Here is a 20,524-nt window from a genome sequence, read left to right on the forward strand (position 1 = left end):
AAATCCTTAAGTGTCATTGCAACCAAATATATTTATAAGAAATCAATAGAAGTATTGTGACCTGCTTGGATGTAGAATTACTCTTTCTAATAATGGTTTTGTTGTGAAACAGATTTGGCAGGTTGTCAATGTATGTTGAATGTCGATTGTTGATTTTCATGTTACATGAAGTTTTTTTACCTATGTTGCGTATCTATTCTCCATCTCATGTTTACAGGTTGAGGAGAGAGAGATTATTGAAACATGCTATCGTAAAGGACTTGTACGCATTTTGACAGCTACCTCTACATTAGCAGCTGGAGTCAATTTACCTGCTAGGCGGGTTATATTTCGACAGCCACGGATTGGGCGTGATTTCATTGATGGGACACGTTATAGGCAAATGGCTGGTCGAGCTGGTCGAACTGGAATAGATACAAGAGGGGAGAGTGTAAGTTGTTTTCTTTGTCAAACACTTCTGCTGTTTTGATTCGGTAACAAGTTTGCTTTAAGTCCTTTTCCATCTTTCTAAACCAGATTCTTATCTGTAAAGCTGATGAGGTCAAGAAAGTCACAGCTATAATCAATGATGGTTGCCCCCCATTGCATTCTTGTTTATCTGAAGATAAGAATGGGATGACTCATGCTATAATGGAAGTTGTTGCTGGTGGTATTGTTCAAACTGCACATGACATCAATCGCTATGTTAGATGCACACTTCTTAATTCTACAAAGCCATTTCAAGATGTTGTTAAATCTGCTCAAGATTCTCTTCGATGGTTATGTAACAAGAAATTTCTTCAGTGGACTGAAGACACTAAGTTGTACAACACAACTCCACTTGGACGTGCAGCTTTTGGCAGTTCTCTCACCCCTGAAGAATCACTTGTAGATTCATTACAGTTTTTGTAGTCATCCTTGGATTTATCATTCATAATTTAAATTCATTATATTTCTTACTTTGTGTATTCTTCTTCTCTGTCTGCAGATTGTACTGGATGACCTTTTGAAGGCAAGAGAGGCTTTTGTTCTCGCATCTGATCTGCACTTAGTGTACTTGGTTACACCCATTAATGTCGATGTTGAACCTGACTGGGAATTGTACTATGAAAGATTCATGGAGTTGCCTTCGCTTGAGCAGGTAGAGCTTTTCAATAATTTATTTATTTTTAAGTTCATGAAAAGTCACATGTTAGAAACCTTTTAGCAGTAACACTTATTTGCATTTAATAGTAGCATCATACTTTTAGGTTTTGTTGTTGATTTCTTCACTTCTTGTGCTTTTGATATTTGGGCATGCTGGGAGTACCGTGACTGAATTGGTACTTGCTTTTAATTTGTAATCTAGTTATTAGGTGCTGCTACATGATTTTAACCATCAATGTTTGTTGCCACTAATCTAGTTATTAGGAATTGAGACATGATATTAACCAGTAGTCAAGATTGCGCATTTTCACACACATAATATTTTAAACAAAGCATTTCTTAGTTTTGTTTGCATTTTTTTTCTTTAGCTGTAGTTGAGCCTATTCAATCAGATGTGGAAACTGATTGTAAGAAGAATTTATGTAATCTATGTGTGATCTTAGAATTGTCCATTTTAGTGTTCCTTAACATTTACATTTAGTTAAATGTTTGCTCCTGGTTTTGTTTTATTTTATTTTCACTCATCCTTGAAACCTCTGTGGACAGTGGTGTTTATTGGAAGACACATTGCTGTTGTTTGCTTAGTGACAATCTTTTTTAGCCTATCAAATCTTCTTTCCATTTCAATTATATTTATTCCCTGCTATTTTTGTTTCTGATTTCTTGTAATCTGTGGAATGCAGTCTGTTGGCGATCGAGTGGGTGTAACCGAACCTTTTTTGATGCGCATGGCACATGGTGCCTCATTTCCTGCTCAAAATAGAACAAGAGGGAAAAAGAGTGCTTTTTCTGAGAAATTGCGAACTCGAAATGTCGTCTCTGACAATAGCTTATCTTCAGATGAGAGAACTCTTCGAGTATCTAGACGTTTTTATGTTGCACTGATGTTATCAAGGCTTGTACAGGTAATACAATGTTTCATTGTGTTTGAGGATTGCTCTTGTTATGCCTTTTGTTTAATGTTGTTCACTGTTGAATACTTCTGAAGATTCTCTTGATTGTAGGGATTATGGTTGATTTGGATTCCCTTGATTATTGGGATTGAGATTGATCTTGATTGTATTCCCTTGACTGTAGGATTGAGATTGATTTTTCTTTTCTCTTCTTATGTAGATAAATACCTACATGTAAACATATTAATGATAAGATAGAGAGACTTTCTCTTTTCCACATGGTATCAGAGCGAGGTTGAAAGGCAAACCCTATTTTTTTTCTGCGTCGCCGTTCCTTGCGCAGTAGCATCGCCCGATGTTGCCGCCCTCCTCTCCTCTTTGCGAACTGATGTCGGCATTTTCCTACGTTGTGAGCACATCGTCCTTCATCCTCTCTTGCAGTCCGACGACTGAGAGAAGCTCGGGAGATCAACAGTTTGGTGACGACAGAGATTATTCTTCCTGCAGTTCCACCGTCCTCACCTATCTTCTTGCATCGCTTGAGCCTTTTTTCGCCGTGTGCCCTCTTTCACCGAGTTGATCAATGGCTTTCTCCAGCACTCCAACATCGGATATTTCAATCTTTACCAACTACATCACTGCATCACTCTCTTCCGAGCAGTTAGATGGTCAGAACTACTCTTCTTGGGCCTCTCACATTGAACTTTGGCTTGTTGGATAGGGTTATGAGACACATCTCACTCACACCGAAGAGGATGTCCAAGTCACCGATCGTCCTCTATGGAAAAAGGTTGATGCCCAGTTGTGTTGTAATGTCCTAGCCACCATCCATCCATCTCTTAAGGATGTCTTTCGCACTCACAAAACCTATAATTCTGTTTGGACACAGGCTCAACAACTCTTTACAAACACCTCTGACGACTCTATCAGGTTTGTGAAGATCTCATGACTATCCTCAGTGCCCATCAGGTTAAGGATTCAATGTTTACCTATCTAGGTTCAGTCTCTAGCCTTCTTTGTGACTTCAATGAACTACTTCCACCTGCGGTCACTTCTGTTGCGAAGCTTGAAAATCGGAAGAAAGTTTTTGTCTCTGGCTTTATATGGTCTGCCCATAGATTATTCTCATGTTCGCGATCAGATCTTGGGCAGCCCCACAGAAGCTACCATAGACATACCTGGGCAACTCTCCTTCGTGTCCCTGCCAAAGTCTTGTCGTTGCCTCCTTCCGTTCTCGTTGACTTGTCAGCTTTGGTCTCTCGAAACAACAACAAACCTCCACCTCGTAAGGGTGGCAAAGGACGTCCTTGGTGTGATCACTGCCACTGACTAGGACACATGATTGATATGTGTTGGAGTCTCCATGGTCGACCTCCTCACGCTGCTGATCACTCAGAGTTTGTCACTTCTTCAGTTTTTGCTGCACAATTACCACCGGATCTGACCTCACCGCCTTCCTATGATGACTTTCTGAAATGGTATGAGGATCGTCAGACTTCAGATTCCACTACTGTCGTCGTACATGGTAATTCTTTTGCTGGTATATCTCACTCTTCGGATCCTTGGGTTCTTAACTCTAGGGCCACCGATCATATCACTGGTAATAAATCCTTTTTTTCTTCTCTCTCTACTTCCGGTTATTTATCCTTTGTCACTATGACCAATGGTTCCCAAACTCAGTCCCAAGTGTTGGTATTGTTCATCCTTCCCCGTCTCTTTCTATCCATAATGTTCTTTATGTCCCCGGAGCTCCCTTGAATTTATTGTCCATAAGCCAACTCACTCGAGCCTTTAATTGTGTCATCTCTTTTACTAAAACTTCTGTCTTACAGGACCGGGGCACGGGGAGGATGATTGGCTTCGGATGTGAGTCTCATGACATATACAAGCTTCAACAACCCTCTCTTGTTGGTTCGGCGGTGACATCTCCACTTCTTATTGATGCTTAGTTGAGACATCCAGGTCTGGATAAGTTGAAATAATTACGTCCTAGTCTTTCTCACTTAGAGTCTTTGTCTTGTGAGTCGTGTCAATTAGGAAAGCATGTTCGCAGTTCTTTTCTCCTCATATTGTGAGTCGGGCTACATCCCCTTTTTCTTTGGTTCATTCTGATGTTTGGCATCCGAGTCGTATTTCTTCTACATTAGGATCACGATATTTTGTTACTTTTATAGACGATTGATGAAGGATCGTTCAGAATTATTTCCTATTTTTCAATCTTTTTTCCATGAAATCAAAACTCAATTTGGTATTTCTCTTCGAACTTTGCAAAGTAATAATGCATACGAGTATCTATCTGCTCAATTTCGTACCTTCTTGGCATCTCACGGTGTGTTGCATTGCACGTTTTGCCCTTATACCCCTCAACAGAATGGGGTTGCAAAACGTAAGAATCGTCATCTCCTCGAGACCACCCAAACTCTTCTTCTCCACTACCACGCTCCTCATTAGTTTTGGGGCGACGTTGTGCTTACTGCGTGTTATCTCATCAATCGCTTGCCTTCCTCAACTCTCCAGGGTAACCTAGGTTTTTGGTTCTATATGTTTTGTTCATGCTCTTGATCCTGGCATCGACAAACTCTTTCCCCGGTCTTATAAGTGTGTCTTCCTTGGATACCCCCGGTCTCAAAAAGGGTATAAGTGTTATTCCTCTACTCTTCGTCGGTATTTTATCTCTGCTGATGTCACGTTCTTTGATTCAGTTCCCTTTTTTGAGCCTCAAGCATCTCCATCCGAGTGTTCTTCTCCACCTGCACCAGTAACTATCTTTTATCCTTCGGGGGAGTCTCTATCACTTCCAACACCATCTTCTCCTTTACAGGTTTATCAGCATCATCCTCGTCCTGCTTTGCCGCCGCCTGTCACTGACACTGTCATGAACACATCTTTGGAGTCGCATCCTTCGCCTCTCCCTCCGGTCCCATCTCCTGAGTCTAATATTCCCATTACACTTCAGAAAGGTATGCGTTCCACTCGTAATCCTTCTCCTCATTATATTTCCTTATCATCGTCTTACTCCTTCCTACTTTTCTTGTCTTTCTTCCTTGTCGTCTATCTCTCTTCCAAAGATTACAGGTGATGCCTTTGCCCATGCAGGATGGAAATAGGCTATGCTTGATGAAATGTGTGCCTTGCAGCGCAGTGGGACTTGGGACCTCGTTCCTCTACCACCTGGGAAGTCAGTTGTTGGTTGTCGATGGGTGTATACGGTGAAAGTTGGTTCAGACGATACGGTTGACCAGCTTAAAGCTCGCTTTGTCGTTAAAGGCTATACTCAGATCTTTGGATTGAATTATGGGGACACTTTTTCTCCTGTTGCCAAGATGTCTTCTGTGCGCCTCTTCCTGTCCATTGTTGTGATTCGACATTGGCCTCTTTATCAGTTGGACATTAAAAATGCATTCTTACATGATGACTTGCTCGAGGAGGTCTACATAGAGCAATCTCCGTGTTTTGTTACTCAGGGGGAGTCTTCTGGTCTTGTATGTCGCATGTGGAAATTTTATATGGCCTCAAGTAGTCACCTAGGATATGGTTCGGTAGATTTAGTACGGTAATTTAACAGTTTGGCATGATTCGGAGCGAGATTGACCATTCTGTCTTTTATCGCCACTCATTTACTGGTTGCATCTACTTAGTGGTTTATGTTGATGATATCGTCATCACATGTAGTGATCATCTCGGGATTTCACAGGTAAAACAACATCTTTTCAAACATTTCCAGATAAAGGATCTCGGTAAACACAAATATTTCTTGGGGATAGAAGTAGCACAGTCTAAAGATAGGATCATCATATCCCAAAGGAAGTATGCAATGGATATTCCGGAAGAAAAAGGAATGTTAAACTCAAAGACAGTCAACAACCCCATAGATCCTAATGTCAAGCTCTTACCAAATCAGGAGGAGTCTCTTTCAGATCCTGAACGGTACAGACAATTAGTAGGGAAACTAAGCTACCTTACTGTTATTCGTCCAGATATCTCATTTGCAGTAAGTGTAGTAAGGAACATTAGGATGCTGTGACTCGCATTATTCGATATATCAGAGGTGCACCAAGAAAGGGTCTTTTGTATGAAGACAAAAGACTGTTGGTTGCTTCTCGGAAAACCTATAGGTTCCACTGTACACAAATTTTGTACAAAGGTCTGAATCTTTTCCTAGCTACCATGTGTTCTTTTAAATTAAATTTTGGATCGCCTGCGGAACTTAACACGTTTGATCCAAAACTTAATATATTTGTTCTTTTAGGTTTTGACTTGGATCTCCTGCGGAACTTAACACGTTCGACCCAAGTCTCCTTAAGTTATTAATTCCATTAAATATTAATTTCCATAAAAGATTCCCAGTACTGACGTGGCGAGGCACATGGCCTTCTTGGATATGGGAGCAACCACCACCGACTAGACAAAACCTTTAATAGAAAGCTAATATTTAATTTCCTAAAATAACTTTAGGTTAACCAAAGAGAACAATCAAATCACAAGGAAGAAAGAAAAAAGAACCTTGAAACATATTATACTAGAACGTAAGCCTCTTGTATTTGGTATTATTTCCATAAATAACTAGCATGACGGAAATAAAATTTACTAGTTATACCTTGTAGAAAAACCTCTTGATCTTCTACCCTCTTCTAACCTCGGACGTTGTGTGGGCAGCGATCTTCCAGAGAAACCACCAATCACCTTCTTCTCCTCTAGCTAGGTTCGGCCAACAAAGAGGAAGCTTCACGAGGAAGAAAAACAAAATACTAACCAAGCTCCAAGAGCTTTCTCTCCTTCTTCTTCTTCTTCTCCGAGTAGTATCCGGCCACCGAGAGAGAGGTTCGGTCACCACAAGAGGAAGAGAGGGAGAGGTTGGCCGGAACAAAAGGAGAGGAATAATAGATGTTGTGTCTTGTGAAGGCACCTCACCCTTCTTTTATATTCCTTGGCATTAGGAAATTTAATTAATTTCCTTGGCATGATTTAATTGAGAAAAATTAAATAAAATTTCCCAATTTAATCTCTAATGGCGGCCACTTCTAGAGAAATAAATTAGACAAGTTTTAATCAAAATTAAAACTTCCTAATTTGTTTCCGGAAATTTTAAAAAATAAAATTTCTCTTTAAAATCTCTTCATGGTTGATAAAGGAAATTTCTATAATTTTAATTTTATCAACATGTGGATAATTTTTAAAGAGAAAATAAAATAACTCATCAATCTACAAATAAGGAAAGAGATCTAATCTCTTTCTTTAATCTTTGATAGTTACAAGAGAGATATTTTAATTTTAATTCTCTTTAAAAATTATTTCTTCCACATAATAAAACTAAAATTAAAATCCTTTTAATTTAATTTGGCCCACTAGCTTGGGTTGCTAGGGCCACCCAAATATACCTAGGCCCTGGCTTGGTTCCCCATAGTGGGTATAGAAGGTGGGTATGGGTGGGTATTAAACTATGAATAAGAGGCTACGATAGGGGAGAGGAGGAATTGGTTTTGGTCTCCGATAAAATTAAGCATCCGTGTTCGCCGAACACACAACTTATCAATGATAATTCATTCCACTAGAGAATTATCATTGAACTACACCAATCCCAAATTACATTTTGGGCTCCTTCTTATGAGTGTGTTAGTCTCCCTGTGTTTAAGATATCAAATGTCCACTAATTAAGTGAGTTCTTGACAACTCATTTAATTAATATCTAAGTCCAGTAGTACCACTCGACCTTATTATCATGTCGGACTAAGTCCACCTGCGAGGTTTAACATGACAATCTTTATGAGCTCCTCTTGAGGACATTATCAACCTAGTATCTCTAGGACACGGTTTCCTTCTATAATCAACACACACTATAAGTGATACCATTTCCCAACTTATCGGGTTTATTGATTCACGAACTAAATCTCACCCATTGATAAATTAAAGAAATAAATATCAAATATATGTGCTTGTTATTACATTAGGATTAAGAGCACACACTTCCATAATAACCGAGGTCTTTGTTTCTTTATAAAGTCAGTATAAAAGAAACGACCTCAAATGGTCCTACTCAATACACTCTGAGTGTACTAGTGTAATTATATAGTCAAGATAAACTAATACCTAATTACACTACGACCTTCCAATGGTTTGTTCCTTTCCATCATGGTCGTGAGCTACTGTTTATAATTTATAAGCTACTGATAACATGATCTTCTGTGTGTGACACCACACACCATGTCATCTACAATATAAATTAATTGAACAACTACATTTATCATAAATGTAGACATTCGATCAATGTGATTCTTATTTCTAGATAAATGTTTATACCAAAAGCTAGGCTTTTAGTATACACTCCAACAAAGACATACTCGAGTTGTAGGATATTCTGATGCAGATTGGGCAGGATCTCCCACTGATAGAAGATCCACTTCTAGGTTTTGTATATTTGTCGGAGATAACCTTGTTTATTGGAAAAGCAAAAAGCAGAATGTTGTGGCAAGATCCAGTACAGAGGCAGAGTATCCCATAGCCAGTCAAGAGCTTTTATGGCTAAAATAGTTGCTTCAGGAACTAAGGTTTAGAGAGATTACACAAGTATCACTTATATTTGACAATCAGGTCGCTATGCATATCGCCTCGAACCCAGTTTTTCATGAGAGGACAAAGCATATTGAAGTTGACCGTCATTTTGTCAGAGAGAAAGTGAAATATCTTCTAGCTTTGTCAATTCACATGATTAACTAGCAGATATATTCACTAAGTCACTAAGAGGTCTCCGAATTGACTACATATGTAACAAGGTTGGTGCATATGATCTATATTCTCCAGCCTGAGGGGGAGTGTTGAATACTTCTGAAGATTCCCTTGATTGTAGGGATTATGATTGATTTAGATTCCCTTGATTATTGGGATTAAGATTGAACTTGATTGTATTCTCTTGACGGTAGGATTGAGATTGATTTTTCTTTTCTCTCCTTATGTATATAAATACCTACATGTAAACATATTAATGATAAGATAGAGAGATTTTCTCTTTTCCACATTAACTAATAGAAGTTGTGATACTAGGGAGATCATAAAAAAAAGAAAAGAAGAGAAACAATATCAATTCATCTTCGGTTGCCTCATTGATTACAATAAAGGAAATCTTGTGATGGGATTATTAACCATTTTAATCAGTTTTGAAAGACATCTTAGTTTTTGATACATTTCTTTTCCTGTAGGGAGATGTAGAGTCCTCTGTAAGTATCTTTTTGTGAACAAATCATCTACATGATTGCTTTGAGTAATAACTATTTTTACAAATTTGTGCCTTTGGTAGGAGGTTCCAGTTTCTGATGTTTGTGAAGCCTTCAAAGTTGCTAGGGGGATGATTCAAGCTTTACAAGAAAATGCTGGCAGATTTGCTGCTATGATATCAGTATTCTGTGAGAGGCTTGGCTGGCAAGATTTACAAGGCCTTTTTGCTAAGTTCCAGAATCGTGTTTCGTTTGGAGTTAGGGCAGAGATTGCTGAGCTTACTGCAATTCCATATATTAAAGTAGTGCTACTATTAAATCTCCTCAATGAATTTTTTAATATGTTGTTTTATTTCCTTGCATGTTTATCATTCTGAAACTCAATTTCATGCATCATATTTCTGCTTGTTAAAGGGTTCAAGAGCCCGGGCACTTTATAAGGCTGGTTTGCGGACTCCTTTAGCTATTGCTGAAGCATCTGTTACTGATATTGTGATTGCCCTTTCTGATAGTTCTAGATGGGCTTCTCAAGGTTAGCTTTCTTGATTTATTTTAGTCTTCCTTTATTTATTGATAGTTCTAGATGGGTTTTTGTTGATCATCTATTTTCAAGAATGAAATCTGCATATAAAAATGGCTTAGATAAACAAAATGAACCTATTTAAGTTAAAGACAATCATTTCCATCAGCTTGTGCTATGTTAAGATTCAATAAAAGAGGATTTTATAAAACATATGTTCATGTTTAACTGATTCTTCTAGTTAAAACCCCTTTTTCAACCAAATCAACTTTAGATTGAAAAGTTGTGTGTTCTAGGTATTTTCTCTATTGTCTCCAGCATTTAACCATTATAGAAGCATGATCTTTACATGTTAATCATGCATGAAATCTCATATAAATTGAGAACTTTGGAAGCTTTGCCCACTGCCCATTGATGTAGATGTTCAATTGAGGAAAAAAAACTTCCCACTGCTACTTGTCTCTATGGATGTGTTGCTAATGTCCTCTTAGATGCTGACTAAGGACCAGTGTTGAGGATGACTATTAAGGTAATTGTAAATGTCATAGTATCGAAGACGAAAATGGCTGGTTGAGGATGAGTGGTGAAGAAGGGTCACTATAGTGTTTTGGTGTTTAATATAGTGACAAAGATGGCTGGTTGAGGATGAGGGCTTCAGAAGGGTCTCTGATGTTGTATGGTAGTGCCAAGAAGATGGTGAAGATACTTGGATGATGATGAAGGTGGTTGAAGAAAGGAGCAAGGAAGTATTTATTTTAACCCTGAACTTTTACACAGGCCTTTTTCTTGTTGATAGGGGGTTAAGTCTATGTTTTTACACTGCACATCCAGTTTGTATCAAAATTGTCTATTTGAATTGAATCATACCAATTCTTGATTCAGTTCAATTCAGAGACAAAGTGCACATATAAAATCTAATTGTATTCTTATTGAGATTCATATGATTATGATACATGTTTTGTTGCTGCATAAATTATGATGTGTTTGATGTCTCATGGGATTGCATCCTCAAGGAATATTCACTTTTGTTTCTGCAAGGTCTAGTTGGCAAGTTATATTTTGGTGTTGGAGTGTAGGATAACATTTATTTTTCTCATTCCTTAAATTTTTGTTGACCTCCCTCTTTTTTATTTATTTTTTAATTTTTTTTTTTACAAATCCTAGTTTAATGTCAGATTTATAAGATATTGCTGGTATGAGCTTTTCTTTTTTAAAGTTTATCCTTTTGCTTTGTGTAGATGAATCCAACTTGCAACGCAGGCAGCTTGGCATAGCTAAAAAGATAAAGAACGGTGCACGTAAAATCATTCTTGACCAAGCAGAAGAAGCAAGAATTGCTGCATTTTCTGCTTTCAAATCACTTGGAGTTCATGTTCCCCAGCTGTCACGGCCTTTACTTTCTACTGTAGCTGAGGAGTTCGTTGAAGGTTCAAAATTGGCCTGTTCTAAGGATGAACCTATCAAGGATGTTCAACTCACTGAAATGCGACTTGCAGATCATCATAGAGAACCATCAATTGAGACAAATAATTCTAGTTTGAAGGCTGCTGGTGTAGATGATAATGGTAATGCATCTAGAATCTTGATCAAGAATGAAACAGTTGGCCATCCTAATCCTATGGTTGACGTGCCTGTCATGTCTGACCAAGGAATTATGGTTGGACTAAAGGAGGATAACCATGGTACCACGCCTGATGGTCCTATTCCAGCAAGTAATTTTCCTGGTGGATTTGATTTCTTTCTGGATCAGTGGGCTTCAGTTAATGAATTTTATTTTGATCTTCACTTCTTAAAACGACAAAATCCAAACTCTTCTATTCTTTTTGAAGTCCTTGGCTTGGCCATTTCTTGGGAAAATTCACCAGTTTATTATTGCAATTTCTCTAAAGATCTTGTGACCTACAGTAATGTGAATGAATTTGACATGTGGGATCTTGCTAGAAATAGATGGAGCAAGATTGCAAAAATCATGAGGCAAGATGGTGTTGGGAAGATAACTTGGAATTTGAAGATTCAGATTCAGGCTCTAAAATCTCCATGTGTTTCCATTCAAAGATGTGGGAAGCTCAACTTTGGCAATGTCAAATGGGATGAGAGTGAGATTATTGATAATTCGTTTCTTTCATTACCTAATATATTTGTGCATAATGGAGTTGATCTGTGTTTGGCAAATTGGATACTATGGCCTGATGAGGAAAGCAAATCCACTCCAAACCTAGAGAAGGTATTTTAAATAAATATATATTTTTTGCTTTTTTTAGTTTTAAATATATTTATGATCCATGAAATGGTATAATTCATATTGTGATCAAGTATAAAGTTTCCATACCTTCCGCAACTATTTCATACTTCATTATGTTTCTGATAGTGTTCCAAATTGCAACCTAGATTGCTTCTTATTCTGCAAATCAATACATGTGCCCCCGTAAATTGTACTATACATATTTACGATTTTAGGTATTCATTATATACAATTCAAAATGCAGATGTGATAGTGTAAAAGGTTTCATGAACTAAACATTAGTTGTTAGATATGTATGACCTGTTTTTGCATGATCATCATCTGTCCTGCAATTTTTGATGTCTATTCAATATTTCAAATGTATATTCTATTTTGGATATTTTTCATGTCATAGTATGAACCTCCCAATGTCTTGTTTATTGACAATACACAATGTTCTAATGCATTTCAATGTATTTTGCACATTTGGTACTTACTAGCAAGTATGAGCTTCTGCTAGATAAATGCTAGTAGTAGCTACTAGTAAGTCTTTTTGTATGTTACTAGTAGTAACTATCCTGCTTTGGTGGTTTTTTTCTCCAAATGCTACTACTAGTAAGTGGAAGCTCCGTTGCAAGATTTAGAAGAAATGTGTGTTGCCATGCCCGAGTTTGGTTGATCGAAAGGTAAGCTTCACTCAATCTGTGTAATTGAAGTAATATCAGAGTAAACAAACTTGACTAAACCACATACCTCAACAAGAAATCACATTCAAAGAATCAACCAATTCAATGACCAATCTGTAGCTGGAGGCCAAAGTAGACAATAATAAGAGTGGACATAAATGTGATAATAGAGTCTATACAAGATGTGCATGTAGAAAATTCGCAAGATAAAAATACTGATTAAGATGGATGATCTTTAAGTTGACACCAATTTTAAGATATCACCAATTGTCATGTTTTAAGTTATCAATAATTAACCGACATTAAGTGGACATTTTTTTTTCTTCGTTAACTTGAAGAATGTTTATTGGAACATGCAAGCTTTTGACAGATTTAATCCACACTCTCGGGGAGTTTCATTTGCTAGATTTGACATACCTGTAGGTTGTCAAGAAAAGGTTGCCTAGTCATGTTTCAGCAGCTGCTAATCGGGATGGTAGATGGAAAAATCAAATGCGTAAAGCAGCACATAATGGTTGTTGCCGTCGAGTTGCACAAATACGTGCTCTCAGTTCCTTTTTGTTAAAGCTAATTGCTTCAGAGGGACTTGCTGAAGTGCTCTCTAAGATTGAGTATCCATTGGTACAACTCATTGCTATTCAGAATTCTCAATAATGCTGCAGATATTGAGGCATGGGGGCATGACCTTAATTTGTTTTCATACTTTATTCTTGTAAATTTGCTATAGGTTGAAGTCCTTGCCGACATGGAGCTTTGGGGCATAGGTGTTGACATGGAAATGTGTCTTCATCATAGGCATATTTTAATAAGAAAGTTAAAGGAGCTTGAGAAAGAGGCTTATAGATTGGCTGGAATTACTTTCTCCCTCTATAATGCTGCAGATATTGCAAATGTCCTTTATACACATTTAAAGTTGCCAATTCCCCAGGAGTCTGCGAAGGGTAAACTACATCCTAGCACTGCTAAGCATTCCTTGGATCAATTAAGGTATCTTTTCTAAGAGATTTTATTTTCTTGTTATCACTTACTGTCGTTTCTTTTTGAGAGATTGTACTTGATAATTGTTTGGATCATAATTTCTATAAAATAGTTTGTTGTTTCTGTATCTTGTTTGTTGATTAGGTATAAATTCACCTTTTTGTACTAAAACTCTTCTAAGAAGCAGTTGCCATTTTAGATGCAAGCCTTGATATTGCGTTCTTGGGTTTCCTACAATTTGGAGCAATGTTTTTTAAGACAGAAGATAGACTTAGTAATTGGGCAGCTCGATGCACGAAGCTTTTGCCAATGTGAGGTTGGATCACATTGGGTCTTATCTTGTATTGTAAGAGGTTGTTTCCACGACTCAAACCACCACAAGGTCATAAGGCAACAACTTTACCATTGTGCCAAAACTCCCATTCAGCATGTCTTTGTTATTTGACAAATCATAGGAGAAATTGTGAAGCCTGTTTTAACTGTCAATCAGATGGAGTATTGCTTCCTGGAGGTTAAATTTGATGGAAGCTGATGAATTTGTTCTTCTTGTGAAGTCCAAAATTATTGAGAACCATAAAAGATATGATTGCCATCTCAGCATGTGATCATCTTGCATTTGTGATATTTAGGAGTATCTTCCACTTAGAATTAGTCATTCTCATTTATGAGTTATTATTTATTATTTTCTTTGACATTTGATTATTTTAGCTGTTCTTAGGATATTGTTTCTCATTGTTAGTATCTTTGGAAGATGTTTATGATAAATATTACAGAGCATGAATGAGAAAAGGGAAGATAACTTTGGATTAATGTTCCTTGTTGTTTATGAATGAAAATTGAGATTGGTGGTTTCTTAGGATGCTCAAATGGACAAGTGCAGTAGTCTATGGTATTTGTATAACAAAAATCACCTCTTATTAAGTGACTAGTTATTTTGACGTAGGAATAGACTTCACCCCACTTAAATATGCTATTATGGCTAGAATATGCTGCAGATAAGGAGACATGTTGAGTTATGATGCTTCATTACCATGGTTTGTAGTGGTGCATGGTATTTCTTCCAAATAATTAGTTATTTTGGGATAGACTAAGGAGTCCATGGTAGAAGAGGTGAATGAGATTGCTAATCATCCTATACATGTATTCTGACTTAAATGAGTGAAATTTATGTTTGTTTTTCGAAGATTCCAATTGGTCTGGCTTTTTCCTAGAAATAAGCTACATGTTTTTACCTGTATGATAGCATCTTGATGGCCTGATTTATTTTTAAAAGAAACCAAACACAAGCTTTATGAAACATTTATGCCAATTTGAATATGAATTATGTTTGATTTTTTTTGGGGGAAAAAAAATTATTGCCTTTTATGAGACTAATCCTTATCTTAAAGTTAATGGGCATGGACTACATATGCTGGGTCTACATTTATGATGTGCTAGTTTCCATCTTGTTGATGTATATGGTTTCTATGTGCTGGGTCAAATTAACTCAAACTTTGTATGGTAGAATTTTTCAATTTTACATATACTTTTTCTTCTTTTCCAGAGATCAGCACCCTATTATTTCTGTAATTAAGGAGCATCGAACTCTGTCAAAGCTCTTGAACAGCACACTTGGATCAGTTTGTTCAAGGGCTCAACTGTGCATGAAGTCACAAAAGTACAAAATACATGGGCATTGGCTCCAGGCATCAACAGCAACAGGGCGCCTTGCCATGGAGGAGCCAAATCTTCAGGTTTTTTATTATTATTATTTATTATTATTCTAATCTTTCATGTGCATGAACAATTAACTGATTAGTGAGTTGCTTGTTATGTAGTGTGTTGAACATACGGTAGCTTTTACAACCCATCAAACTGATCAATTCAGCTCAAGCTCAATAGTATGCAATCATCAGATCAATGCTCGTGACATATTTGTTCCTTCTGAAGTAATGCATCATTGTAGTTTTGTCATCTGTTGCCCTATTTAGATATAAATTGACTAACTCTTGCATAATATCATCTTGCTCCAGGATGACTGGTTGCTGCTGACAGCTGATTACTCTCAGATAGAACTACGTCTAATGGCACATTTCTCAAAAGATTTGCCTTTGATTGAACTTTTAAGCAAACCTGATGGTGATGTTTTTATAATGATGGCTTCAAGATGGACTTCTAAGCCAGAATCCTCAATTAACTCTGATGAGAGAGATTGCACTAAAAGGTTGGTCTATGGCATCCTGTATGGTATGGGTCCTAATGCGCTTGGAGAACAACTTCAATGCAGCCCTGAAGAAGCTGCAGAAAAAATTCAAAGCTTCAGATATTCATTTCCTGGTATCTCTACTTGGCTTGATGAAGCAGTTTCATCTTGCCGACAAAAAGGGTTAGTTTACTTGGATCACAGTTAATTAGAAGCAACACCACTTAATTATAGTCTAAATATTAAAAATGGCAAATTTTCTGGTCTTTCTGAGCAATGAAATATGCATTATTTTTAACTATGTGCAGTTCAATGTCAATTGCAAATAAGACGTGATACCACAATCTTATCTGCAACTGAGCTGCATGGGTTGACTTCAGAAAGACCGATTGCAAAGAACATTAGTGTTGTTTGATTCCTTAATTAGTAGGTCACCCTCTAGAGGTCAGGGATGCATGGGTGCTGGTCAATTTTACACCTAGGAGTACTTCAAAGTTCAAACCCAAAATTTGTTTACACCTTTTGTGAGTTATTAGAGTTGTAAAGGGCTTGACAACCAATTAATCCATGTAGGCATCCTAATATACACTTTGCTGAATTGGCAATGTTTGGTGAGTGCCACATCTGCTAATGATGGATGAATATTGAATGGAAATCTAATTGGTGATAGATTTTAACATGTTTTATGAATATTGAGTTAGATTTGAAAAATAATGAAAGGATGCACTAGATTTGAGCAAATGTCAAAAGTCTGTATATTTATATTTTAATCCTTTGTGTTGCATTCCTACTTTCCTTCTACAACCATCTTTCTTTTTCTTTTTCTTCATATTCTCTTGTCCTCTTCTTGTTGATCACTATGTTTGGCCTGCTATTTATGCGCTGCAATGTTTCTAGGGCCCTCACTGTGTGATTTCCTTCTTTGGTTTTATTTCCCGATTCTAAGGGACCCACATGACTTGAGAGATTTGTCAGCTAATGTCTCATCCTATTCTATCTTATCTGCATGTTGCATATTCATGGCCCATAGTGGAGAACTAGACCAAGAAAATATCAAATATTTATCTATCTATATGTTTTCTCTATCACGTGTCTAGTTTAATTTTTTTAGAGTTATTCTAGTTTATATAACAAATTGGGCATAGATAGTATCTATGCTATAACTTGACAGGAGCCTTAAATGAAAATAGATATTAGTCTTGGTATACCCAGTCCTATGTCTATTCTTTAAATATAATTAATTATTTTGATAGAATTAATCATGTTTAAGATTTTTATGTTGAATTTATAAATGTCATTATCCTTTATGACATATAAATATATAATGCAATATAATGTTTCTCTTTCCTAAATGCTACCATAATGATCATTACTTTGAATTGTGTGGTTGCTTGACTGTGATTTTGAATGCCGTTTCTTTTCTTGATTTCCTCTAATTCAAGTGAAATATATGGAAAACATAACATCTATCTTGTTCCTGTAATGTTTGTAGTATTTCATTCTGTCAAAATAGAATATTGGTTGTGTATCACATCCAAGAGTATTCAGTTCTGGATCTCTATGACCATTGCAGATATATCAAAACCTTGATGGGAAGAAAGCGTTTTCTATCGAAAATCAAATTTGGAAACCACAAAGAGAAAGCTAAAGCTCAAAGACAAGCGGTTAACTCAATTTGTCAGGTACCAGGGATTATTTATGGTTCTTATTTGCTTAAAATTCTTAGGTGACTTTTCTATTCAGGGATCTGCTGCTGATATAGTTAAGGTGGCAATGCTAAATGTTCACTCTGCAATTGTTGATGGAAGATCAAATTTCAATGGGATCAATGCAGAGTATCCAAATCTCAAAGGACACTGCCGCATAATTTTGCAGGTTGTTATTGACAGAAAATTTGTTCTATCATTGCCAAACAGTATTTGTCCCAACTATTTGGAATTGGCTATATAGATGTCATCCCTCCATACAGGTTTATGTAGAGCTATGTGCATTAACTTTTTGTGTGTATTTTTTCCGAATACATCACTAATATTTTCTTAATCAGTCTAAAGGCCATATGATGATCACACAAGACTCTACAAGTCCATTTCCCTTTCAACTATCCATTCTTTATTTTATCAATTATATCTTTATTAATATATCTTTGTTGTATAATAAATTTAAGATGCCTAAAGCTCCTATAGGAATTTCATGTCAATTCATTTTAACTAATTTATTCTTTTCTTATTATTGAAATTACATTTCCTATATTGAGTTTTAGTTTTATCTAACTTGAAACTTTTAGTTTCTAAATTTCTTTTCATAATTCTAGCCTTCAATTTGATTTATTTACACTATCATTAATTACCGTGGTATTGTCTACAAATTGCATACTTCCAATTACCATGGTATTGTCTGCAAATAACATAGTCCAAAGGTGTGCTGCTTAAACATAATGGCTCAGCTAGTACCAGTGTAAAAAAAATTGTTCAGTATACTTTAAAAGCATTTCTTGATAAAATATTATCATCTTACTTTGCCAATTAATTACTCCTATGCAATGGTTTAACTAAACAAGCCATTGGACAAATTACCTTTTTATGCATGTTTCTTCTGTCAAAGATCAAGTATTAGTAATATTTGAAATTATGGATTATATGTATATTAGACTTTTTAATGGATTTAATTTCATGTCTTATTTAGTGATTCAAGTGAGATTTGTATAATATTCTGTGATTGGTATATATGTTGGCTGAATGAGAGAAACTTGATTTCTTTTTATATTTGCTTGATATCTATATGTCAAGTAGCACAGAGCTTGATACAATTAATACAAAGCTCAATGTGAGTGATATGAAGTTTAATACAGTTATACAAATATAATAATTTATGGAAAATTAGTAATATAATCATAATGTCATGCCTAAATACCTAATATATATGCATAGGAAAAGTTAATTAGAGTTTAAAGTGTTATTTGGAGAGTCGTGATTATATACATTGGGTTATAAGTCAATGTGATCAGATTGGTGCCTAGAGTGTCCCAAAATCATAATCTAAAACCCTGTTGTTTTGATACTTTTGGACATTCAACACCATATCTTGATACCAATGTAACCTGTGAAATTCCATTGTTTCAAAATTCATACAGTATTTGTTGTCTAATCTGTGCTTACTGTCATTCTTAGGTACATTTCTGGCTTATGGGCATATATGTATGTCTCTTATTTCATAATGACCAGTTAATCTTTATGATACTGTTATTGTGGTAGTAAGAGGGTTTACCTGCATATTGATTCAATTTATTGTTATAATTTAAGGAACTGTTCATTCTGACAAATATAGGATTGCTTTTGGATTTCCCCTTATGCGACTGACGTGATATTTACTACTAAATATGAAGTTACTTTTATCTGATAATTAACTGGGTATTAATTGTAATATTCGTTACTCTTCTTGGGCACTTTTTGGATGTGCGTTCAATGTGACTGAATCACCGTCCTTTTGCTTAACCAATCAGGTACATGATGAATTGGTACTAGAAGTTGAGCGAGGTTTAATCAAAGCCGCAGGGAATTTTCTGCAGTCGTGTATGGAAAATGCTGCATCACTTCTTGGTATCATATGAATCAGAACTTTATTGCCCCATTTCGATATCATAGTCTATGTTTAATTGTACTTAGCAACTTTGTTGATTGTTCCAGTTCCTCTGCGGGTCAAACTAAAATTCGGCAAAACATGGGGTTCTCTAAAGCCTCTCCAGCTAGAACCATAAAACTTGCACATGCAGGTATTGAAAATTTCTGTTCAGTTTAAGAACAGGTTTTCCTTTTGTTATGTTATTGGATATTAGAGTTATTTGGTTAGTTGTGGGGTATTATGCCAAATTTTTATATATTATATAGAAGTTATGTTATGATACTTCATCGCAACTTGGTGTCAGGATGCATTGGGGGTTCAAATTTCACGTGTGCCAATAATATTCTCATCAATTATTCAGATTTTGGCAATCAAATGAACTATACATGCACCTATAAGAAAATTATGATGTATGACAGTGAAGGAAGACTACCAAAATTAACTTGTGGCCTTCCGTTGGGGATTGAAGAAAATCTTAATGGACTCATAGCAGGATCTACATTCTTTGCATTGTTCTTTTTCTACTTCCATAATTGTAGGAAATTCTGTTTCGGTACACACTGATCATTTTTCAACAATAAAATGACGTCTGTTTATCTGACATCTATTTGTAGACGAATTTCTTGAATAATATTAGAATATTTGTTTTTCAAAGCAATATGATTGAGATTGTAGTCACTTGTTCATTTCCTATCCTCCATATGCTTCTAAATTTTCTTTCTTGGCTGTGTATATAAAGGAAAGTGTTGTTGCAAAATACATGGAACACATTTGTGATGTGAGACAGAAGGAACATCCTAATGAAACTAAAACAAGTGACGGTGAACTACAATTCAGCGATCTGCACATAGAAGCCTATCCAAAGTTTCACAACCAACAGAATGTTGTACCTGTTCTATGACCTTGCTACACAAAATGGGCATTATTTACTGTTGGTGCAACATCCCTCAGGTCAAGGTTGACCTGGTTGACCAAGCTGAGTCTTGGTTTGAGTTTAGATGTTTGACAATAAGAAATTGATTGAAGAAGAGTCAAGTAGGTCAAGGTTGACCAGATACTTGACTGGGAAGTCCTAACTGGGATGTTAGGTAGA

At 36.3% G+C, this 20,524-nt stretch overlaps 1 protein-coding gene across 1 annotated transcript in view; it reads left to right on the forward strand.

The window, feature by feature from the left end:
- The window catches only part of LOC122025458 (helicase and polymerase-containing protein TEBICHI-like), a 32,397-nt gene extending 12,307 nt beyond the window's left edge, over positions 1 to 20,090 (forward strand). Inside the window, exons 11-27 of the mRNA XM_042584264.1 lie at positions 218 to 430; positions 517 to 867; positions 968 to 1,120; positions 1,809 to 2,030; positions 9,310 to 9,528; positions 9,641 to 9,758; positions 10,985 to 11,970; positions 13,077 to 13,274; positions 13,381 to 13,640; positions 15,175 to 15,364; positions 15,449 to 15,559; positions 15,644 to 15,996; positions 17,387 to 17,495; positions 17,557 to 17,688; positions 19,313 to 19,409; positions 19,497 to 19,582; positions 19,736 to 20,090. Coding sequence (XP_042440198.1) covers positions 218 to 430; positions 517 to 867; positions 968 to 1,120; positions 1,809 to 2,030; positions 9,310 to 9,528; positions 9,641 to 9,758; positions 10,985 to 11,970; positions 13,077 to 13,274; positions 13,381 to 13,640; positions 15,175 to 15,364; positions 15,449 to 15,559; positions 15,644 to 15,996; positions 17,387 to 17,495; positions 17,557 to 17,688; positions 19,313 to 19,409; positions 19,497 to 19,567 — 3,783 coding nt within the window. The 3' untranslated portion in view covers positions 19,568 to 19,582; positions 19,736 to 20,090. The remainder of the gene's footprint in view (positions 1 to 217; positions 431 to 516; positions 868 to 967; positions 1,121 to 1,808; positions 2,031 to 9,309; positions 9,529 to 9,640; positions 9,759 to 10,984; positions 11,971 to 13,076; positions 13,275 to 13,380; positions 13,641 to 15,174; positions 15,365 to 15,448; positions 15,560 to 15,643; positions 15,997 to 17,386; positions 17,496 to 17,556; positions 17,689 to 19,312; positions 19,410 to 19,496; positions 19,583 to 19,735) is intronic.
- Positions 20,091 to 20,524: the final 434 nt, after the last annotated feature.

The sequence above is a fragment of the Zingiber officinale genome, chromosome 9B (genome assembly GCF_018446385.1).
Source record: "Zingiber officinale cultivar Zhangliang chromosome 9B, Zo_v1.1, whole genome shotgun sequence".
NCBI classification, from domain to species: domain Eukaryota; kingdom Viridiplantae; phylum Streptophyta; class Magnoliopsida; order Zingiberales; family Zingiberaceae; genus Zingiber; species Zingiber officinale.